This window comes from Convolutriloba macropyga, chromosome 5, assembly GCF_964194025.1.
Source record: "Convolutriloba macropyga chromosome 5, txConMacr16.3, whole genome shotgun sequence".
In the NCBI taxonomy this organism is placed as follows: domain Eukaryota; kingdom Metazoa; phylum Xenacoelomorpha; order Acoela; family Convolutidae; genus Convolutriloba; species Convolutriloba macropyga.
The window spans coordinates 54269075-54293617 of NC_134472.1; the positions used below are offsets into that span (position 1 = coordinate 54269075).

General features: G+C 35.8%; 2 protein-coding genes across 2 annotated transcripts in view; both read left to right on the forward strand.

Moving 5' to 3' along the window:
* LOC142339478 (uncharacterized) overlaps nt 1-24543 on the forward strand; it is a 604341-nt gene that overhangs the window by 88029 nt on the left and 491769 nt on the right. The gene's annotated exons all lie outside the window — the stretch shown is intronic.
* On the forward strand, nt 794-23564 carry LOC142339475 (putative methylmalonyl-CoA mutase, mitochondrial). Its single transcript, XM_075389518.1, has 11 exons — nt 794-1514; nt 1857-2035; nt 7581-7710; nt 8209-8476; nt 10499-10693; nt 13167-13299; nt 13663-13807; nt 16638-17136; nt 17662-17811; nt 18201-18344; nt 23294-23564. Exons 1-11 carry the CDS (start codon nt 1127-1129, stop codon nt 23370-23372), a joined length of 2310 nt encoding a protein of 769 aa, XP_075245633.1. The 5' UTR covers nt 794-1126; the 3' UTR covers nt 23373-23564.

Below are 24543 nucleotides of genomic sequence, written 5' to 3' on the forward strand. Positions count from 1 at the left end.
TATATATATATATATATATATATATATATATATATATATATATATATATATATATATATATATATATATATATATATATTAATACCTCTTAAATAATGTGATTTTCATTTTTGTTTTATAGTGGCTGAATAAGTAATTAAAATGTGATTTTTAGTGACAGAATAAAACGTGTTTTTACGTTTTTTTAATAATGATGGAGTCGTAGTGTATATATGCTATGCAATAATCTTTCGTTTAGAAAGTTGTTGCATAGCATATAGTATACACTACTTCCCAGTTGACAAACAAATGCAGCACGATAATTGGTGAACGCCGGTTTTGTATCCAAGTACCTTTTGACCGTTCTCATAGGTACTTTGTTTGAATCTTGCAATCAATTTGAGCCTCCAAACGTTGTTTAACCTTTAGAATTGAGGTTATCAGGTAGTTTGACACCTTTTTGATGCCGATCCCTTTTCTTTTGTTCGTTTTTTTTGTCGTTCTTGAGTTTTTTGTCCTGTTGATTTTGGTTCAAGAGGTTTAATTTAACTCGTGTTTTGACCCTGGTTTTGCTTTTTTGACCATAGTTTTGCTTTTTTGACGCTGGTTTTGTTGTTGTTGCCGCTCCTCTCAAGTTTTTTAACATGGTTAAATTTCCTATTTACTCTCTTCTTTGCTATAAATTTCTTTGTCATTAATCTCTGCTCTACATGATTTGACTTTTTTTAAAGAAAACAAACAAATGTAGATAATAACAAGACTGAAGCGTGAAATTACGTTTGACTTCTAAATTGTTTTTAAACGTGCAAAAATCTCAAACCGAGCTCCCATTGTCTCTCGAGATGTAACAAGCGGATGATTTTATCAAGTGGTGCTATTCTTTTATTTTGTTTATGAATTTCTTCCCTTGATCACTACAGAGGTTCAGTGTCGAAAAGAATGAAATGCTAAATTTTCTCAACTAGAGAGTAATTGCGACAGAGTTGGAAACCATTTTAAAACCTCTTTGGACTGCAGGGACCCAATTCATCTGTCTTTTTTAGTATCCTGCAAGTTTAAGTAACTTTTACAATTTGGAAAGATAAAAGTCGGTCCACTCTGTTCTTATATTTTGAATTATTCCGATTGCATTCTTGTCTTTCAGATTATGTTTAAAGCTCCGAGATCTCTTAATAAAGCCAACGCCGCTTTATTCAAACAGTGTTATTTATGCAGTAATCAACATTCCTCCAAGGTAATATCAGCTGTATCGCACCGTTTCAGCAGTAATGACAAAGATAGCAACAATCTCAACCCAGAATGGGTTTCAATGGCTGAAAAACAGATGAAAGGGAAGTCAGTTGACAATCTATTTTGGAACACTCCTGAAGGAATCACTGTGAAGCCTCTTTATACCGAAGAAGACACTTTTTATAAACCCAGCGAAAATAGAGATGATCAGAAAGTGTGTTCGTTGCCGGGGAAGTTTCCATACACTAGGGGACCATACCCCACTATGTACACAAATAAGCCCTGGACCATCAGGCAATATGCAGGTTGGTGCAAGAGCGTGCGGCATCTTTCGATCATATTCAATAAAGGAGGATCTATTCGATCCCCCGTCTTAATGACCACCACTTATTTTGTAATATAGTACTCAAATATGTGATCCAAATTGAAGTTTTAGTTAGCTACTCGTGCTTGAGATCTCCGCCCAAGCATATTGCGTCTGAATCCTTACTTAAACAGTAAAATGTATAAAGTAATTTTTGATTGAAACCAGCCAGTCAAATACCACACAGAAGCTACATTTAACCGTGGTATCATCCTTCATTGCTTACATTTACACAATTTCACACCAGTCGTGAATAATGTGCAAAAATTTCTGGTGTTCGCAGGTTTCAGTACAGTGGAAGAGAGCAACAAATTCTACAGGAACAACCTTAAATCAGGACAGCAGGGGCTCTCAGTGGCTTTTGATTTGGCAACACACAGAGGGTACGATTCGGATAACGAGAGGGTATTTGGAGATGTTGGCATGGCTGGAGTTGCTGTCGATTCTGTGGAGGACATGAAGGTTATTTTTCTGCTCGAATTGTAGTTTTAAAATTCTTTAAGCATACGTATATCACACTTTTAAAATATCCCGAATTTTTGTTAACAAAGGCTTTCGTAAAATATATGAGCTATAAATAGCTTCCTCCAGGTTTTTTCAATGTGTGCAATGCCGGTGCACTACTTTCGATAGTCGTGAAACGATGTTGAGTGAAGTCATCATTACCGTTTTGTCGAGATTATGACCTAATTTTGTTAGCGTTCAAGCTCTGGGGTATTGCATTAGAAACAAAACAGCAGTCTCTTCAAAAATGATCAAAACTTGCGAACAAAGACAGCGCCGCAATACGATGCAAATTCTTTGAATTGCAAAAAAACGATGGAAAATCGAAAGTCCTTTCCGAGTCTTAAAAGCCACCATAAAACCAAAAGAGCCTCGCTATTGTTTCACGGCCATTAAAATTACCTCTATGTAATAGCAGTACTGGTATCCTCGACATGTTTTGCTCCAGAAAGTTATTCTGAAATTCTTTCATATACGAACAAAAGATACTTCTCAGAGAGATGAAAATACTACAGTAAGCTCTTTGGCGGGAAGTTTCAGAACTACAGGAAAAGTTTTAGGACTTGATAACTGCTATTTTTTTCCTCCACCATTTCAAATTGTCTTCAAAAATGATCAAAAGTTGTGAACAAAGACAGCGCAGCAATACGATTCAAATTCTGTGAATTGTAGAAGACCGATGGAATACCAGAACTCCTTTCCGAGTCTTAAAAACCACGATGAAACCAAGAATAACCTAGCTATCGCTTCGTGGCTATTAAAGACCTATAAGTAATAGCAGTATTGATATCCTCGACATTTGTGCTCCAAGAACTTTTTCTGAAATTCGTTTGCATAAGAACGAAGGATACTTCTGAAAGACGGAAATTTTACAGTAAGAGTTTTGGCGGGAAGTTGGAATACGACTGGAAACATTGTGGGTTTTTTCCAAATTCCTGCCAAAGCTCTTACTGTAAAATTTTTGTCTAACTCGAAAGTATCTTTCCTTCGTATTTGAAAACCTTTCAGAATAAGATTCTGGAGCAAAAATGTTGGAGATCAATACTGCTAATACTTATAGGTCTTTAGCAGCCGCTAAAGGATGGCCAGGCTATTCTGGGTTTCATCGTAGTTTTTAAGACTCGAAAAGAAGTACTGGTTTTCCATCGGTCGTTTGCAAGTCAAAGAATTTGAATTGTTTGACGACGGCGCTGTCGCTGTTCACACTTTGATCATTTTTGAAGAGAATTTGATATGGTGATTTTGATCAAGTCAAATCAGGAAAATGAGCAAAAAAGAGTGTTTATGTGGCGTAAATTTGTTTCACTCTAATATTGAAGTAGTTAGAAAATGGTGTAGAAGAAAGCAGCAGTTATTAAGTAATTTTTTGTGTCACATGTTGTAATTTTTAGTGTCTGTCGAGATTGTCGAGAAGTTTGTCGAGGATATCAGTATTACTATCACCTAAAGGAAGATGTTAATAGCCACATAGCGATGGCGGGGATTTTGTTTCATCGTGGTTTTAGGAAAGGGGTATTAGTTTTCTTTTTGATCTTTTTTGAGGGCAATATGTGATGTTGATTTTGATTGCGCTAAAGCAGGAAAATGAATAAAAACAGTGGCGGTGTGGCGTAAATTTTTGTACTCTACTTTTGAAGTAGTGAGAAAACATTGTAGGAATAAAACTCTAGTTATAAAGTCCTATAACTTTTCCTGTCGTTTTTTAACTTCCCACCGAAGCGCTTATTTATAAGCCCTGGACTATCAGGCAATATGCAGATTGGTGCAAGAGCGTGCGGCATCTTTAGATCTTGTTCATCAAAGGAGGATCTATTTGGTCCCCCCTTCTTAATGACCACCACTTATTTTGTTGTAATATAGTACTAAAATATGTGAAAAAAGCACGTGCACCAGTATATGACCACTAAGCTGGGAGAGGGAGCGAAACAGAGTAGATATTGCGTCTCAATCCTTACTTAAACAGTAAAATGTATAAAGTAATTTTTGATTGAAACCAGCCAGTCAAATACCACACAGAAGCTACATTTAACCGTGGTATCATCCTTCATTGCTTACATTTACACAATTTCACACCAGTCGTGAATAATGTGCAAAAATTTCTGGTGTTCGCAGGTTTCAGTACAGTGGAAGAGAGCAACAAATTCTACAGGAACAACCTTAAATCAGGACAGCAGGGGCTCTCAGTGGCTTTTGATTTGGCAACACACAGAGGGTACGATTCGGATAACGAGAGGGTATTTGGAGATGTTGGCATGGCTGGAGTTGCTGTCGATTCTGTGGAGGACATGAAGGTTATTTTTCTGCTCGAATTGTAGTTTTAAAATTCTTTAAGCATACGTATATCACACTTTTAAAATATCCCGAATTTTTGTTAACAAAGGCTTTCGTAAAATATATGAGCTATAAATAGCTTCCTCCAGGTTTTTTCAATGTGTGCAATGCCGGTGCACTACTTTCGATAGTCGTGAAACGATGTTGAGTGAAGTCATCATTACCGTTTTGTCGAGATTATGACCTAATTTTGTTAGCGTTCAAGCTCTGGGGTATTGCATTAGAAACAAAACAGCAGTCTCTTCAAAAATGATCAAAACTTGCGAACAAAGACAGCGCCGCAATACGATGCAAATTCTTTGAATTGCAAAAACGATGGAAAATCGAAAGTCCTTTCCGAGTCTTAAAAGCCACCATAAAACCAAAAGAGCCTCGCTATTGTTTCACGGCCATTAAAATTACCTCTATGTTATAGCAGTACTGGTATCCTCGACATGTTTTGCTCCAGAAAGTTATTCTGAAATTCTTTCATATACGAACAAAAGATACTTCTCAGAGAGATGAAAATACTACAGTAAGCTCTTTGGCGGGAATTTTCAGAACTACAGGAAAAGTTTTAGGACTTGATAACTGCTATTTTTTTCCTCCACCATTTCAAATTGTCTTCAAAAATGATCAAAAGTTGTGAACAAAGACAGCGCAGCAATACGATTCAAATTCTGTGAATTGTAAAAGACCGATGGAATACCAGAACTCCTTTCTGAGTCTTAAAAACCACGATGAAACCAAGAATAACCTAGCTATCGCTTCGTGGCTATTAAAGACCTATAAGTAATAGCAGTATTGATATCCTCGACATTTGTGCTCCAGGAACTTTTTCTGAAATGCTTTTGAATAAGAACGAAGGATACTTCTTAAGGACTGAAATTTTACAGTAAGAGTTTTGGCGGGAAGTTGGAAGACGACTGGAAACATTGTGGGTTTTTTCCAAATTCCTGCCAAAGCTCTTACTGTAAAATTTTTGTCTAACTCGAAAGTATCTTTCCTTCGTATTTGAAAACCTTTCAGAATAAGATTCTGGAGCAAAAATGTTGGAGATCAATACTGCTAATACTTATAGGTCTTTAGCAGCCGCGAAGGGATAGCCAGGCAATTCTTGGTTTCATCGTAGTTTTTAAGACTTGTAAAGGAGTACTGGTTTTCCATCGGTCGTTTGCAAGTCAAATAATTTGAATTGTTTGACGACGGCGCTGTCGCTGTTCACACTTTGATCATTTTTGAAGAGAATTTGATATGGTGATTTTGATCAAGCCAAATCAGGAAAATGAGCAAAAAAGAGTGTTTATGTGGCGTAAATTTTTTGCACTCTAATATTGAAGTAGTTAGAAAATGGTGTAGAAAGAAAACAGCAGTTATTAAGTAATTTTTTGTGTCACGTGTTGTAATTTTTTGTGTCTGTCAAGATTGTCGAGAAGTTTGTCGAGGATATCAGTATTACTATCAGCTAAAGGAAGCCACAAAACGATAGCGAGGATTTTGTTTCATCGTGGTTTTAGGAAAGGAGTATCAGTTTTCTTTTTGATCTTTTTTGAGGGCAATATGTGATGTTGATTTTGATTGCGCTAAAGCAGGAAAATGAATAAAAACAGTGGCGGTGTGGCGTAAATTTTTGCACTCTACTTTTGAAGTAATGAGAAAACATTGTAGGAACAAAACTCTAGTTATAAAGTCCTATAAATTTTCCTGTCGTTTTGCAACTTCCCACCGAAGCGCTTATTTGTAGCATCTCCCAGAATTATCTGTTCTTTTTTAAAAATGTGGAAGTTATCAGTACTGCTTTATTTTTTAAAGCACGCTGGTCTTGGTGACATTGTGGTTTTTAAGACTCGGTAACGAGTATTGGTGTTGCATCGGTATTGGTGAGGAAGGACAGCTCCGCATTGCGATTCAAATTCTTTGAACTGTAAACAATTTTTGGTCATTTTGTAGACAATTGGAAATGATGATTTTGAGTTGAAGTTGATCAAAAAAGAGTAGTCTTGTTGCGTAAAATTTTTTCACGGTAGTATCTGAAATAGTGCGAAAATGGTGTAACAACAAAAATTCAATTTCTCGATTGTGGATTTCTATTCCCGGTCGGCACTTCGATTTGTTTTTGAAAGATTTTTTTCGTTTGTTTTTGTGAATGGTTTTCATTGTTTATTCTCGGTAATTTCTAGGTCTAATTTTTTAGTCGATTAAAAAAATTCTTTAAATTATAGTTTTGCTTGTATATGTTTTTTAACTATGTTTTTGTTCGAGGATGCGATGTTTGAAAGAACAATATATCCTGTTTTGTTTGTGTCAATTCAGAATCAGGCGTTCTTCAATAAGTTTTTGGCCATCATAATTTTTAATTGCACTCAAACGAAATTTGAGGCAATTAGTGTAAGCGTATGTGATGTCTTTATGCATAATTTTTACTAGACCGTTTTTGCGCTTTTGTTCTCGGGCGTTCTTTGACTTCTTGCCTGACTGTTTCACGCTTGAGATGTTCATTTTCGAGTGATCAAATGGCTCTGAAATAAAGTTTGTTGCTAATATAAAAGGGATTGAATGAAAGAGAATCAAAGCCTTTGTAGCTTCGTGAAAAAGATGCCCTGCTGACATTCTGGAGGTCGGGTGGAACCCCTGTGGGGATCGTTGTTTGCATTAATAGAACGTTTCTAATAGAACGTTTCTAAGTTGGCCCCTTTTTGATTGATTTATGCCGCTTGTCGTTTGAGACCAGTTCATCCGACGTCAGTTGCTTTATGTTCATTCGATTAAATTCTGAGATTTTCTTGTTTAGTAAAATTTCGGATCTGTTCCGTTTGTCCCCCCCCCCCCCCCCCAGTACGTTATGCTCCCCCAGTTACAGAGCACGTTTCATTACATGGTAAATCATTGTAAAAATTTGACACGTGCGGCTGGGGGGTGCAAATAATATGCGCCCACTAAGCTGGGGGGGGGGCACAAACGGAAAAGATCGAAGATTTCTTTTATTTCTACAATTTTGTGTTTCACCATTGATTTGGCGTCCTCTTAATTAATTGAGTATAAAGTGTTAAATTTAATTTTAGCTTTTTTACTGAAAATCAAACTGTGTTTGTTGCGTAAGTGTGTCGAAATATAGCTTAGTTCGCACGATTCCGAATAGTTCCTTCTGAGGCTGTACCTCTTGGCGTTTAATTGACACCATTGCTCCATGTAGGCGCTGTTTGATGGTATACCCCTGGAGAAGATTTCTGTCTCGATGACAATGAACGGAGCCGTCCTTCCTGTCCTTGCATTCTTCATAGCAGCAGGGGAAGAGAGCGGAGTGCCACAAGAGAAACTCTCAGGTATTAATCAACTTCGTTCTTCTGTGGGGAATTGGGTGAATAAATATTTGAATGATATATTTGATGTTAGAATTTTTTCGCCAAACCCTCTTTGTTATTTTTCAACCTAAATCAAGCCATTACATTGAGTTTTAGTCAATTTAGACCGCCATATTTAGGAGTTGACATCCGAATTTTTGCATTTCAGTTTTCTGAGTGCTATTGTGTCGGGTTACTTTTTAATCTTGTTTAATACTAAATCATAAAATCAGAAACAGATACTTTTTAAAGTGCAAAATAAATTCATCAACTTGTACCTGGAACTAATCCAACTAAATTCAATTCAATTCAGAGAGCGTAAGATGAAAAATTGCTCTCGTTTGTATGTACAGGCACTTTTTTCTTCGCAAATCTAACTGCAGAAGTATCAAAAATATGTACGTGAAATTGGGTTTTGCATTTAGATTTAACCAAATGTATACACGAAGTTTTATAACCGTTCACTCTATTGGTATCCAGGAACAATTCAGAATGACATCCTTAAGGAGTTCATGGTTCGTAACACGTACATCTACCCACCGGAACCATCCATGAGAATCATAGGAGACATAATTGCTTACACGGCAGAGAACATGCCTAAGTTCAACAGTATCTCCATATCTGGATATCACATGCAAGAGGCAGGTGCTGATGCAGTTCTGGAGATGGCATTTACTATTGCAGATGGCATTGAGTATTGCAGGACAGGACTGAAAGCTGGTCTGTCAATTGACAATTTTGCTCCAAGGTTATCCCAACTTTCACCTTTTCTCTTTCGACTGTTCCCTACCCCTATTTTTTCAAGCCAAGTAACTGAGTAGTTCTGTATTGATAATGTCTTGTTTCATTTTGTTTAATAGCCGCGAAAATTTTTGTTACGACCATATGACGTCGCAATCTCTTCAAATCTGCTTTTTGTTCATTCGTTCATGCAATTTCAACTGAATTGCGTGCGTGACGCAATTTTTCACTCTCGGTGGAGCGAGTTTTTTTGTTCATTCGCGTGATTTAGTTTTTGTTCACACGTGACTTACCTCACTCCCAAAAATGATTTCCTCACTCTGAAATTGACTTTTGTTTACTCTAATTCAAAGAGATAAGGTCAAGCGAATGTGTGTCACTTTAAATTGTTGTTATCTGAGAGCAGCTAATAAAGCTGGCGATAACTTGTACAGATTCTTAATCAAAATATAACATCTCAGCCCTTAATGAAAAGAATAATTTTTTTTGGTCTGTCTTTACTTTTTTGAGACGCAGATATACGAAGCTATTGTGGCTATTTTCTGGCAATCTCCAGCTATGTTTAAAATTTTTTGGGTATTTTTTACCGTCAAAAGCTGTTCTTCTAAAGAAGCTGATTGTCAGATCTTTAATTTGCTCAATTCTTTGGATTTTGACTCAGAACTTGTGCTGCTATTTTTTATTTCGGCTTTTTTATTGCGACCACTTGATCACGCGCCAAAAATTCAAAGAGTTAGTGCCTCACTGACTTTTATCCATTTAGTATGGAGCTTTTCTGCGTGATGTTTTTTGTTATTCTTTGGCGTGTGTTTTTGGGTAGACTGTGATACATTTTTAGTCGCACCTCACACAAGAAAATGACTTTAGTTGCACTCACAATGGCGGTTGTCTCTAAGTTAAATGGCTTTTAACATCAATATTAAAGCCATTTGAGGTTAATCTAACTTTTTCAAGGTAGAGTGCTATCTAATGAATGTTGCAAGTAAGTCTTTGCAGCTATTTTAGCAATTTTACATTTCAAAGAATTTGAATTGTATTGGGGCGCTGTCTTTTTTTTAAATCTGTTCACACATTCTCATGATTTTTGAAGTCAAATTGGAATAGTCATTTTGGTCACGCCGAAACAGGAAATGGAGCGAAAAAACGAGTGGGTGGTTTTGCGGCGTGAAAATTATGCGCTCTTTTTTTAAAGTAGAGTGAGAAAACGGTGTTGGAACAAAAATTCGCTGTCTCGCTAGTGGTTTTTTGTTCACATGCGGCAATTTCAGTTTGATTTTTACTGTTATTTCGATTTTTTAATAGCCGCACAGCGATAGCTGGGGCTATTATTGGACTTCTCTTGGTTTTTTTTTATTTTGTCACCGCGATTTTTGTTACGACCATATGACGTCACAACCACTTCAAATCTGCTTTTTAATCATTCGTTCATACAATTTCAACTGAAATGCGTGCGTGACGTCACTTTTCGCTGTTAGTGCAGCGAGTTTTTCTTTATTCGTGTGATTGTTCATTCGCGTGAGTTTTTTATTGTTCCTCATTCAAAAATGACTTCCTCACTCAGAAATTGACTTCTCTTTACTTTAGTTCTAAGAGATAAGCCCAAGTGAGTGTGTGGCACTGTAATTGCAAATAAGTTATACAATAAGTAAATAAGTTATACTTTTTATTAAACATCTAATAAAAAGAAGTTTCTTTTTTGGTCTGTCTATTTTACCATCTTTTTGAGATTGCAGATCTACGAATCTATTGTGGTTATTTTCTGACATTCTGCCAGCTATATTTCATATTCCATCAAAGAACAGACTTTTACCAGAATTATTCAATTTTATTTGTTGATGTAGCTATTATAACTACTGTTGTTAAGTTTTTAAAATACAGGACGTCAAAAGGCTGAAAGAGTTTTTTCAAAATTTGTGGTTTTTTGGGAGGCGAGAGTATATTAGGAGCCAAAACGTAAAAGAGGCTTTGCTTGAAGGTTCTGAATTTTCATTAAAACTTACTCAAATTTTTTATAGATTCCTTATTTCAGATTGTCATTTTTCTGGGGAATCGGAATGAACTTCTTCATGGAAGTTGCCAAGATGCGGGCAGCGAGGCGTCTGTGGGCAGAACTTATCAAAGAGAATTTCAATCCAAAATCTGAGAAGTCTCTCCTCCTCAGAACCCATTGTCAAACATCTGGCTGGTCATTGACAGAACAGGACCCATACAACAATATCGTTAGGTATTAAGTACAACAATATCATCAGTATTAATTGAAATTATAAATTTGAAAAAGCTGTTGGAAGTAATCGTTGCCAAATTTGTTGTCATGGGTCTTCGTGGTCATTCTTTGATGCCATAAGTAATTATTGCTGAATTGATTATTCATAGCCGCACAGCGATAGCTGGGGCTATTATTGCGCTTCTCTTGGTTTTTTTTACAATTCAAAGAATTTGAATTGTTGGGGCGCTCTTTTTTCTAAGATCTGGTCACACATTTTCATGATTTTTGAAGTCAAATTGGATTAGTGATTTTGGTCACGCCAAAACAGGAGCTGGAGCGAAAAAGCGAGTGGTTTTGCGGCGTGAAATGTTTTCGCTCTAATTTTAAAGTAGAGTGAGAAAACGGTATTTGAACAAAAATTCACTTTCTCGCTAGTCGTTTTTTGTTCACATGCGGCAATTTCAGTTTGATTTTTACTGTTATTTCGATTTTTTAATAGCTGCACAGCGATAGCTGGGGCTATTATTCGCCTTCTCTTGGTTTTTTATTTTGTCGCCGCAATTTTTGTTACGACCATATGACGTCACAACTACTTCAAATCTGCTTTTTGTTCATTCGTTCATACAATTTCAACTGAACTACGCGCTTGACGTCATTTTTCGCTCTTAGTGGGGCGAGTTCTCTGTTAATTTGCGTGATTAAATTTTTGGTCACACTTGACTTACCTCACTCTCAAAATTGACCTCCTCACTTTAAATTGACTTTTATTTACTTTAATTCAAAGAGATAAGGTCAAATGGGTGTTGGCTCTCTAAATGAAGGTTATTTGAGAGCAGCTAATTGAGGCAGCAAAAACGTATACAGATTTTTATTCAAAATATAACATATCAGCCTTCATTGAAACGACGAATTTTTTTGGTCCGTCTTTTTTATTGTTTTTTGAGACTGCAGATCTACGAAGCTACGGCGGCTATTTTCTGGCAATCTGCCGGCTATGTTTTGAATTGGATTTTTTTCCTAAATGGTTTTTCCAATCCATTCATCGTTCGTTCTAGACCTAGTTTTTTTTGTTTGAACGAAATTTCAATTTATCGCTATTGGTTTTTTGTGCACTCACATACGGCATTTTGACATTGATTCTCTAATTTTTTTCGATTTGATTTTTAGAAATTGTTTTCCCAATCCACCCATAGTCTGTTCTAGTCTAATTTTTTGTGTAATCAAGGAAAATTGTTTGAATTGTACGTCAGGACTTGTCCTGCTATGTTTTTTCGTTGTCACGATTTTTTATACGCCCATATGACGTCACACTCACTTCAAATCTGTCTTTTGTTCTTTCGCTCATGCAATTTCAACTGAATTACGTGCGTGACGTTTTTTTCACTCTAAGTGGAGCAAGTTTTTTTGTTCATTTGCGTGATTAAATTTCTGGTCACACATGACTTACCTCACTCTCAAAAATGACTTCCTCACTTTAAATTGACTTTTTTTTACTTTAATTCAAAGAGATAAGGTCAAATGGGTGTGTGTCACTTTAAATGAAGGTTATTTGAGAGCAGCTATTTGAGGCAGCAAAAACGTATACAGATTTTTATTCAAAATATAACATATCAGCCTTCAATGAAAAGACGAGTTTTTTTGGTCCGTCTTTTTTTATTGTTTTTTTGAGACTGCAGATCTACGAAGCTATGGCGGCTATTTTCTGGCAATATGCAGGCTATGTTTTGAATTGGATTTTTTTCTAAATGGTTTTTCCAATCCATTCATCGTTCATTCTAGACCTAGTTTTTTTGTTTGAACCAAATTTCAATTTATCGCTATTGGTTTTTTGTTCACTCACATACGGCATTTTGACATTGATTCTCATTTTTTTTTATTTTTTCTATCTGATTTTTTAGAAAATGTTTTCCCAACTCACTCATAGTCTGTTCTATGTCTAATTTTGGTGTAGTCAAGGAAAATTCTTTGAATTGTACGTCAGGACTTGTCCTGCTATGTTTTTTTTTCATTGTCACGATTTTTCATAAGCCCATATGACGTCACAATCACTTCAAATCTGTCTTTTGTTCTTTCGCCCATGCAATTTCAGCTGAATCGCGTGCGTGACTCTAAGTGGAGCAAGTTTTTTTGTTCATTTGCGTGATTAAATTTTTGGTCACACGTGACTTACCTCACTCTCAAAAATGACTTCCTCACTTTAAATTGACTTTTATTTATTTAATTCAAAGAGATAAGGTCAAATGGGTGTGTGTCACTCTAAATGAAGGTTATTTGATAGCAGCTAATAGAGGCAGCAAAAACTTAAACAGATTTTTAATCAAAACTTAACATATCAGCCTTCATTGAAAGGACGAATTTTTTGGTCTGTCTTGTTTACTGTTTTTTTAGACTGCAGATCTACAAAGCTATGGCAGCTATTTCCTGACAATCTGCCAGCTATGTTTGAAATTTTAATCGAAGATGACCTTTTATGCTCAGTGGAAATGTTTAGGACCACTATCGAAGCTTTAGCTGCAGTCTTGGGAGGAACACAATCTCTCCATACCAATTCCTTTGACGAGGCCCTGGCGCTTCCGTCTGTCACGAGTGCGAGAATTGCCAGAAACACACAGATCATTCTACAGGTATGTTTTAACTTTTATGTTGAACAATTACTGATATATTTCAACCTTGAGGTTATTTTTCATTCTTTTCTGCCTCGCACAATACCGATACTGGAATTGGGACCGACACCCCACCCCAAAAATTTTGTTTCCTCCAGTCTGTGTCAACATTCTGCGTAATTTTGTTTTATAATGGATCGACCAGCTTTATAGGATGTAAGCTGTCCATAACATAACAATAAGAACGTCCATAAAATGATCTACAAGTATCAATATAGATTCAGATATTCCTTCGTGGCAGGCGGAAGTTCCCTGATACTTCACAGAAATGGCAGTTGCTTGGAGCAAAAATTGATCGTGGTTCAAACTTGTTTTCTGCTCCAGGAAGAAACGGGAATAACTAAAGTCGCAGATCCACTGGGTGGGTCTTATTACGTGGAGCAGCTGACAGAAGATATTTACCAGAAGGCAAAAGAGATCATAGAAGAGGTTGAGTCCATGGGTGGAATGTCGAAGGCTGTTGCCTCAGGTTTGTCAATTGTATCATTGGTCGGACACATTTGGATTAATTCCTCGGAGGCTACGAATTCTATTGTGAAAAAGTATGCGGGCTTTTTTAGTGTAGCCTTATCAATTTGTTATTAATAGCCGCGAAGCGATAGCGGCTATTATTTGGGGACATAGTGTTTTTTTTTACAATCCAAGTATTGGTGCTCTTTCTTTTTTTGTAAGATGTTTTCACCTTTTTTATGACTTTGAACTTTCAAAAGAGGATAAACAGGTAAAGCTCAGCGGACATCAAGTTTCATTAGAGATCCTTAGCCGAGTTTAGTAGTCCTTCAAGTGCTTGAGTGCTGAAGCTACTGGGAAGGCCGTAATTCAAGGTTAAAAGGTCATTTTTGGGAGTTTTTGAGCCCAAATGTTGCAGTTTTTTCGTGTTTTCGCGTCATTTTTTAAATTTTTTGTTGGACCAGTCTAAAATTGAGGCTTGTAAAAGTTGATAAAGGTCTTTTGTAAGACATAATTACTTTTTCTGACCACTTTAGTTATATGTTTTGGTACTCCAAACATAAACACGCAAATCTATACTGATTTTCACAACTTTTAAGTTTTTTGAAAGTTGTGTCATTTTTTTTTATTTTTTAGCCCTAGGTATCAAGGAACCTCCTCTAGGTTTTAATAAATTACTGCATAGTTTCTAGTGGTAATGCAATGGTTTTCAACATTTTAGCATCACGAATTTTAGCAATTTTTTTGATAAAACTTCCAATATTTTCAAGTTTTTTGACATTGTCATTATTTAAGTCAGAAACCTCCTCAAGGGTTTGATAATAGGTAACTGACTCACAAATTTTACAATTTGACAAAACTTGCATTTTCAAGTTTTTGAAAATTTTTGTCATTTTTTAGGTTTCTCTAGCCTCAGGGGCCAAAGATCCTCCTCTGGGGTTTGATAATAGCTTACTGCATAGTTCGTAGTGGTAATGGAGTGTTTTCAAGATTTTATTATCACGAGTTTTAGCAATTTAGAAAATGCACCTTCTGAAAATTGTATTTTTCCCCAGCCGCCTGGGAAACTCTTATGAGCTTTGCTTGTGTGTTATGTTACTGCATAGTTTCTAGTGGCAATGAATTAGTTTTCTGTTTTTTAATGAAAATTATTACAAGTTTAATTTTTGTCGTTTTTTTCGAATTTTTTTGGTTTTTCCGGCAGCAGGGGCCCAGGAACCTCCTCCAGCGTTTGATAATAAATAACTGCTTAGTTGCTAGGTGTACTGGAATCGATATCAATTTTTTAACTGAAGATTTTTAACTAAAGTCTTGCAGATGGGTTAGACAGAACTCCGGAGACAAAAAAGAACATGGTTTTGAACATTATTTTGAGCATCTTAATTTTGATGAACATTTTGGTTTTGACCATTTCAGCAAAATTTTGAACGTTTTTCAAATTTTGCTTATTTAAGTTTTTTGAAGCATCTGTCATATTTCTCGAGTTTATCTACCTTAGTGGCAATTAAATCTCTTTCAAGGCTTGTGCGTGAGTTAATTTTTCATTGAATTGTGTCATATTTGGCCTCCAGGGTAAAAGCTTCAAGAGTTTTAGCAACAATTTTTTATTTAGTTTGTTTGGTTATTTTATTTTTTTATTTTTTGAGATTTTGTCTTATGGGCTGGGATCGTTCAATTGATCTGCTGGTTAAGTACATTAGTCCTCAGTTTTTTATTCAATTCTTTCGATTGTATTTCAGAACTTGTCCTGCTATGTTTTTTTAATTCGTCGTCTCCATGGATGATTCTTTCGACCATTGATATTTTCAATTTCAGTGAGTTCTACTGCTTTGCAGTTAAAATTTATGTGCGTGACGTCATTTGCTGCTTACAGGTCAATTGTGTGACTTACCTCACTAAAACAAAGTGACTTCTGAACTCATTCAATGAACCATAAATTTTATAATTATTTACTAGTTAAAAATCAATAGTGGGCATCTAAGCAGTGCCAAACGTATATGCCCTAATTTTTGAGTATTCGAGACTTGAGTTTTTGATTTCGATTTTTAATTTTAAGTAAGCAGTATTAGGGTTTTTTCCTTATAGAGCGTATGTGTCTCAAAAAGGACAGTCCGCATCTAACCAAAAAGTCTAGTGGTCTATTAAAATACTGGTGGTCAATCTGTCTATCCTATTTCTTCAGTTGTTTCAATTCCATGGAAGGCCACAAGCGTCTATAGTGGTTATTTTCCGGCAATTTGCCGGCTATGTTTAATTATGACAAATTATCTCTCAGGAGCTCTAAAATTAAGTTGAGTGCGTCACCCCTTATATCAATGAGAGATGTGAATTTTTTTGTCATCAAATTGCTAAAAGTAACAGATGAACAAAACAAGTTGCGAAAACAAACATGGCGCAAATTTTTTTATTAAAAAGTTTCCGAAAATGGAATAAACTAACATGTCTTATAAGGTGAAGGAGTTCACAAGTAAGTTATAAAATAACTTAAGTATAATCATAAGTTATTGCCAGAAATTTTGAGAAACCAGCATGAAACTGTTTTCAACAGAAAGTCGCGGCCATTTTATCTTACTTTTACGTATGAAGATGAACAGCCCTATTTTAATTATCCTTATATTTTTTCAAATGATACTAAGTGATGTGAATGATATGAATTGGCGTGAAATTTACATGAATGATATGAATAGAATTTTTGCTTGCGTCCAGGACTCACTTACATTTGGTCAGTCCAAGACCCTCATCCGGGAGGGCGAGGGTGGGCTTCGGACTCTCATCCAATGTCCCATCTAAATTGATTGCTTCGCTTGTCGTTCTGTAGTTTGTCCGACGTTAATCGGTTTGTGTTTTAGGAATGCCGAAGCTTCGCATTGAGGAGTCAGCTGCTAAGCGCCAAGCAAGAATTGATTCAGGCCTGGAGACTATCGTTGGTGTGAACAAGTACCAACTACAAGACGAACAAAGCATCGAAATTCTTCAAATTGACAACACCAAAGTCAGATCTTCTCAAATAGAAAAACTGAACCGAATCAAAACGCAGCGAGATAACGAGGCGTGCACTACAGCGTTGAATGAGCTCACAGAAGCCTGTACCACTGGAGGGAACTTACTAAAAGCGTGTGTCAAGGCAGCTAAGTTAAGAGCGACGTTAGGAGAGCTCTCGAACGCAATGGAAAAGGTATTTGGAAGGCATCAAGCTGCTGACAGATTGGTATCTGGCGCTTACAAGACCGAGTTTGGCTCTCAAGATGAAATTGGAACTGTCATGAAGAGAATAGACGAGTTTGCGGAAAAGGAGGGAAGGCGACCTAGGATTCTGGTAGCGAAAATGGGTCAGGATGGACATGACAGGTAACGTTTGCAATACAAGTGCTGGAACTACTTCCACCATTCTTCAATACTCGGTAGAATATGTATATTTAACATTTTATTACTTCTCTGCTAGATTGTTCAATTGCACCAGCTAATTATTGTTTTAATATTGGTCATGCTATAACCCGCTGTGTAGATAATCTGGAAAAACTTCCTGTAAATTACTCATATACTCCTGAGACAAAACTTTTATTCAGGCTAAAAGTAAAATATACATACATTGAAAACATTTAGGGCTATAGGGATAACTTGGCATTTTATTGTGATTGATGTCTACGATGATGTGTAGTGTGCATAACCATGAAGAAATTCTCAGTTATTTAAGAGAAAACATTTTTTTGTAAAAGAAGAAAAGTCAAAATGTTGCTAAGTTTCTTTTAGCCTGATAAGTCTCGCAGCAAAAGTACAGATGCTATCTTACTGTCAACTCTATATGTTACCCATAACCTGATGTTGAGTTGTTTTGTTATTTTGTTTTCTGCACAGTTTTTTGTTTGTTTTTAGGGGTGGGAAGGTGATAGCGACTGGGTTTGCTGACCTAGGCTATGACGTGGATGTTGGACCCCTGTTCCAGACACCAGCAGAAGTGGCTATGCAAGTGGTGGATGCTGATGTGCACTGTGTGGGTGTTTCTAGTCAGGCAGCAGGACACAAGTCAGAATCTTAATATATTGCAATTTGCGCTGTTTTATATTTAATGTATGACACTCTGTCTCAACAAAGTGTTTCATTTAAAGGTTTTTATTAGTGCTAGATATGTGCAATTTTCAACGGTCTACTATATAATGAGTATTGGAATGGCAGAATAAGTAAGTTATCAACTCAACAGACATGCTTAGATCACCTAGAGTACAAATGTAACATCGTATTAATAAACTTTGAAATGGACACGAGTTGCCCCTGGCGTCCATTTCTTGCTTAAGATGTGAGTAGTTTGAGAAAGCTCAGAGTATTCTCCTTTTTTGTGATCAACTTTGCCAAAATCCGTATTCTTGAGAGAAGTATTGAATGAACGCAAAAATTATGTTTTCGTCCTCTTTCAGAACGCTGATTCCGCAACTTGCAGAGGAGTTAAGAAAGGCTGGAAGAGGTGATGTGGTGATTGTGTGCGGGGGAGTTATTCCTCCACAAGATTATGAGTTCCTGTACGAAGCTGGATGTGCGGCTGTATTTGGACCCGGTACAAGGTAAGCAATCAACTATGGTGTTATATGATATGCAGACGTCAAATTCTCACATATCAGATGCAAATTATTTTGGTTAATTAATAGCCGCCCTCATCTTCTCAGCCGGCTATTATTGCGCTCGTATTTTTTTTTTACGACTCGAAGAGGAGTATTGGAGAAGTCCTTTTTTTTTAATCAATTTTATTGGAGTGAATTTTGAAGCGGGAAATGAAACGCGTGAAGAAATTTCGAGTGATTTGGTTGCTGAACAAAAGTGAAGAGCGGAGCGAAACGAGAGTGGTTTTTTGTTCATACCGCTGTTTTTGAGAGAGCGAGAAATTGATGTGTGAAAAAATTTTCTCTGAGCGAGCGAAATTTTTTTGTTCACGTGCGGCTTTTAAAAGCAGTTTTTTTTTAACTTTTCTTGTTTTTGAGGTTTGATTATGATTTTGTATTGGATTTGGGCTCGTTCTGATAGGAATGAAAGGTTTCAAGTAGTTAATTTGAGTTTTATGCAAATTTGGAGGTTTTTGATCAGTTTTGCTGATTTTTCGACGAAATTTATTGTATTTCGGCCTTTTGTTTTGTTTTACTGCTTTAAGTGCAATTTGCATAGAAGCTCGTTACTCAAGGAATATCAGGGATACAAATTGATTACAATTTTGCTGGTATAAAACATTTTTTTCTGAAGAAAAATGACAGAAAAATTGAAAATTTTTCAACCATTTTTTGAAATTTTTTTGCTTTTTTTCGTTTTTTTTCAATCGTAGACATTTTCTTAGCTTGTTATGACTTGTACATTATTTCGCGATCACTTCATTGCTCTATTTGATCAAAATAATTTTATTTGGCTTTTTTCTTGTAAAATTTAAAAAACACCTTACTTTTTCTCGTTTTTTTGTTCAATTTGGTTTTAAATGTCCTTTCTATTCTTTTTCAACCTTTGATATCATTTGGGGAGTTTTATAGTGGAAGTCAGCTGTTTTTGTTCTTTTGGATGTTTTCTCATTTTGATTGATATTAGTTTCGAGTTGTTTTTGTTAAAGAAATTCGAGTAAATCAGAGCAAATTTTGGCCAATTTTTGTCTTTAAGTTTTTTTCCCTACTTCTTCCAATTTAATGTTTTTTGTTGGCAATTTTTTCTCAATAAGGAGCATTTTGTAGGTGTCGATACTATGAATTTGCACTTGAAGGCTTAGCAGGAGGGCAGTTTTCATTTAAACAAATTATACAAAATTCTAATTCGTTTAAGATTTAATAGTCTTTTTTAGTTTGTTGTTTAACATTTCTCTGCAAGTACTAGGTGGGCGATTGATCTAGCCAAATATATAACTAATTGATTTCTATTAGTTATGGATGGTAAACTGCATGTTATCTTTTGTAGAGAATTTTATTTGGACTTTTAGAGAATAATTTTTTTTTTGATTTTCTCCTTTGTCAAGTTTCCAGTTCTCCAGTCTTTTCTTTGTGAATTGGTTACGCTATCTGTCGATTGGTGATTGGTAATATGCTGGTGATGCATCTGATTAGTGAGAATTTTTACTTCGTCAGATTCAGATTTTTACTTCGAGTCGTTTCCGGAATTCTTCCGGCTATGTTTTTTTTTACTTCGTCAAACTTTTTTTCGCTTTACCATTTTGCCGCTTTTTCGACATTTTGCGTGAAATCTTTTTGACTTCTCTAGGCTAGTTTCTCTCTTCTCTCATTCTGCTAAAAGTGAATTTGAACATCAGTTGCTCAGCAAAGCAATTCAAAATGAACAGAGTCGGTATAAAAAATTGAAGTCAGAAATAGAAACGGGATAAACCCATAAAGCCCAATTTTAGATGCCCGCTATTTCAACGTCGTTCCTATAAGTCTTAGTTACCACCTCTAATGCTTATTGGTGTTGATAGTAGCCCCTGTAGCCTCTCTCTAAGAAACAGAAGTATGTTCAACTACGAAATGCCATCAAAATAAATCGGACTTAAAAAATATTTTTGTACAAAAATCTTTTTTTTTTCAATATATTCTATTCGTTCAATCCCAATCATGCTTATTGGAATCAACGGCGGCTATTTTCCGGCAATCTGCCGGGTATGTTTTTAATTGTTCGCACTAGACTCTAAGTATACTAGCCTCACCGAAGCAGTTTAAGACACAAACTCATGACGTGAAAGGCGGTTCTTAGAGCTTTACCCCCTCTACTCCACCTTTTTGCACCCGTAACTCCGCACAACCCCAGTCCCTCCCCTTCTCCTCCCTCTATCTCACTCAACCCCCCTCAATTAAAGTGAAGCTAGCCTCCCTAAGTCACCGCAAGCTACTGGCGAAGCCAACTGCTCCCCATTCGTTTGAGAGCAATTCGCCCGACTTAATTGGTTATGTTTGTGATTTCAGTTTTTTAATAGCCGCACAGCGATAGCTGGGGCTATTATTGGCCTTCTTTTTATTTCGCGATTTTTGTTACGACCATATGACGTCACAACCACTTCAAATCTGCTTTTTGTTCATTCGTTCATGCAATTTAAACTGAAATGCGTGCGTGACGTCATTTTTCGCTCTTAGTGGAGCCAGTTTTTTTGTTCATTCGCGTGATTAAATTTTTGGTCACACTTGACTACCTTGGTCACACTCTCAAAAATGACTTCCTCACTTTGAAATTGACTTTTATTTACTTTAATTCGAAGATATCAGGTCAAATGGGTGTGTGTCACTCTAAATGAAGGTTATATGAGAGCAGCTAATAGAGGCAGCAAAAACGCGTACAGATTTTTATCAAAATATAACATATCAGCCTTCAATAAAAAGACGAATTTTTTTTGTCTGTCTTTTTTACTGTTTGTGTTTGAGACTGCAGATCTACGAAGCTATTGCGGCTATTTTCTGGCAATCTGCCAGCTATGTTTTAATAACTCGGCGATTAGATTTTGAGATCCAGTGTTTTTGTTTTTGAAAAGAATTTTTTTCCATTGATTCTCGGGCTTATTAATTTGAAACCTACCAAAATTAACTTTTCAAAAACAAGACCTCAAAAATTTACTTTCCTTTATTTTTGTGGGAAAATGAACTAATATTTAGCGATGAGAGAAGTCGGAACGTTTTGTGGAACAGAACATTGCTGGTCCTTCTTGTTTGTTTGTAGACGCTAAGGCACGGACTATTGAAGCTATGGTGTTCGTATAGTTTCCGTTTGTCATGTCGATGATTTTTTAATATATTTTTGTTTGCTCGATGTCCAAAATCTCGGAGGCTCATTGGGTAGATGCGATTTTTATTTCTTAAAGATAATTTGTTTGTTCAGACATCGCATCAGCTGAAAGGAACTTGGTGCTCAGCTGGTTTTTATTGCTTGCTTTTCCGCAAAAAAAGTAATGAGTGCTATTAAAAGTAGTCAAGTGGTGAGGATTGACATATTATTATTTGGATCGGTTTTTGAATTTGTGCTTGGTTTGTTAATTTCATTTTTTGGAATAAAGAGGCATGAAAAACCTGCTGGTAATACCGAGTGTTAATTTGGATCGGATTATTGAACGAAAAGATCAGAAGGAATGAATTGGGCATAGTTGCATTGGGTATGTTGGTACATTGGGTATAATTTTACGTATACTTTTAACTTTGTAGCTATGAGGACTTAAGCTTTTGACCTTATGCTCGTAGAAAACAGAGCTACAAAAAGATCCAACACAATTAATTGCTCAATTTTAATTGCTCATTATCTTGAGAGATTGGCTGCTTTGTCAGGAGTTTGAGCGTTATTTTTCGATTTGTCTGTAGTGGCTAAAAGTTGTAATCAGAATCTATTGTTCCGACCCACTTTAATCTTGGAGGAAGTGTATGCTCAACTGGGTTGTTTTGTTCAGTCAATTTTCGACGGTCGATATTTTCATCGTGCAGAGTTTTGAGTTGTACCATAAGAAATCTTGTCAAGCGCAAAATATCAATTTCAAAAAATCTTTTTTTCAATTCGCTTTCTCCGAGGAGTTTTGGGTTTGAAATTTTGTGAACATTAGCCTCATTTCCATTGGTTTGTTCACATTTTTAATAATTTTTGCTCAAATTTTGATAAATTTGCTAAATGATATAAAATTGTTGCCTATAACGTTCTTGGCTTTACGTTTAATGTTGAAAGAGAGCTACTGAATTATTTGAACGAAGTCTTTTGGTTAATATTTTGGCTGAATTTTTAAAATTTGAGCTTTTTTCTTGTTTTCGCAAAATGGCACCCAATTTGCTCCTGTAGCTCCCCCACCCCCCAAACAATTGATTATCTTAAAGTTTTTACTGATTAGATTATAATTTTAAGGTCTTCGACACAATTTTCTCGCAAAATTTAATTGACTTTGTTTTTTGTCTGATTAGTTCATTTTTGTAATCGTATGACATTCTATGGATTTTTTCAAAAATTTTAAATGAATTTTTTAACTTGCGCTTTTTTTTATTTTTGTCTACTTGATAATTGTTCTCGATAAATAAACATTCTCTGTTTTTTGTGGTGAAAGGCCTTTCAGTTTGTTTAGTTTAAATTTTATCGGATGCTACTTTGACATTGTTAAGCTTTTTTTCAGAAGAAATAGATAGACATTGAGTTTTGATCGTTATTAATGCTGGCTGTTTTATTTGATTTTGTTTGTCTTGTCTCTTAGTCTCCTTGATGGCAGGTATTCTGGGCACTCTATTGAAGTAGTTTTTTAAAATTTTTAGAGGTTTGAGTTTCTTAAATAGGTACGACAATTTTTTTTCGAACACTATATGAATTTTTAAAAGTTTAACTCTTCGTAATTTGGTAGAAAATCAAATAAAAAAAACTGAGCGGGGTGGGAACATTATGGGCAAAAACGCACGTTACCGAGCCTCCTTGTTTTTTATTAATCTCAAAGGTGGCTTAATTCATCGTGAAAAGGGCAGTTTTGCTGTTTTTTTTACCAATATCAATAGCAGATAGAGTGAGAACATGGAAATGGGTACTCATGCTTTAAATAATTTGACAGGATTCCTGTGGCAGCCTTGAAAGTGTTGGAAGCTATTGAATACAACCTGAAGAGTTCTCCAGAGAAAGCCTTTGCCTGAGTGCTTGAAAACAGATGCCCTTGTGCAATGATTTCATCCCATTTGGATCTTATGACTGAAACCTGTCTTTGAACGTATAATCGGTGCTCGTTTGCTCAAGAAAATTTATTTATTTATGTGATATATTCTTGCATGTAAATGCAAGTATTCCATTTATCTTTGTTTTGCTTAGATTACTTAATTTAGACTATTTAGCAATGTTTTTCGAATGGTCCAGTCACATTTGAGAGTAGAGTTGGAATTTCATAATTCCGGAAATAACCTTATAAATGGGAATTTTGCCGAGTACAGAGAAACGAATAAAATTCAACGTCTAAAATAAGAATTAGGGAAACATTATATAAACTATGGACAAGTTTCAACACTGAGTTTAGAAAGTTTCAAGTCTTGCCCGGACCCTAGTAACATGGCATATCACTACCGAAACTTGGTATTCCAATTGTATATCCTCGGCCCAGTACTGTATCAGTGTATCCTAAGAGTATGTTGCTGCCTCATTATGTTCAGCCTATTCGCATAGATACTTTTTTCCTGAAAATAGACAGCATTCTTGGTTTTGATTCCCATGATGTTTATAGGAAAATCATGAAAAATTGTGAAAATTTCAAAAAATTGAAATTTAGAGGATGCGGTTTTTTGAGCATGTTGATGACTTAAACCTTAAAAGGTGAATCTGATTGCGGATTTCAAATACAAAGTGTCAGATCAGCAGCAACGTATGTGGTTACCCAAAAGACTTTGGTTTCTGAATTAATGCTAGGTAAATAACAGCAATTTCCTGTATAACCGATATTTAGGATAAACGAGATGATCCCGTGGAAAACACTACTGTAAATTAGTTACTTGATGGAGTAAACTATTGATGATGACCATGGAAAAGAGGGACTCGCTGGTGTTTGCTTCTCTGAAGAATTGCCTCGACTAAAAATGAAGTTTTGTAGCAACCGATCAAATGGTGTTTATGCTTTTTCGGCCTAAGCCTTGCATACCAAGACAACTGTTCAATAGTATTTTTAATTGCTCTTGAACAAAGTTCATAGCAATTATTGTAAACGTGTGTCTTTTTAATGCAAAATTTTTGTTTGAAAATTTCGAGTGACTTTTACGCCCTTGATTTTCTGCGTTTCGCGTGATCTAAAATTCGATCAATCACAATTTCAAGCAGCTGAAT

What these genes read in the sequence shown, in the direction of transcription:
- LOC142339475 (XM_075389518.1), top strand. Translation starts at nt 1,127, where the DNA reads ATGTTTAAAGCTCCGAGATCTCTTAATAAAGCCAACGCCGCTTTATTC. An exon ending in GACCATCAGGCAATATGCAG is followed by an intron (nt 1,515 to 1,856) that starts GTTGGTGCAAGA and finishes TGGTGTTCGCAG; the next exon opens with GTTTCAGTACAGTGGAAGAG. An exon ending in GCCACAAGAGAAACTCTCAG is followed by an intron (nt 7,711 to 8,208) that starts GTATTAATCAAC and finishes ATTGGTATCCAG; the next exon opens with GAACAATTCAGAATGACATC.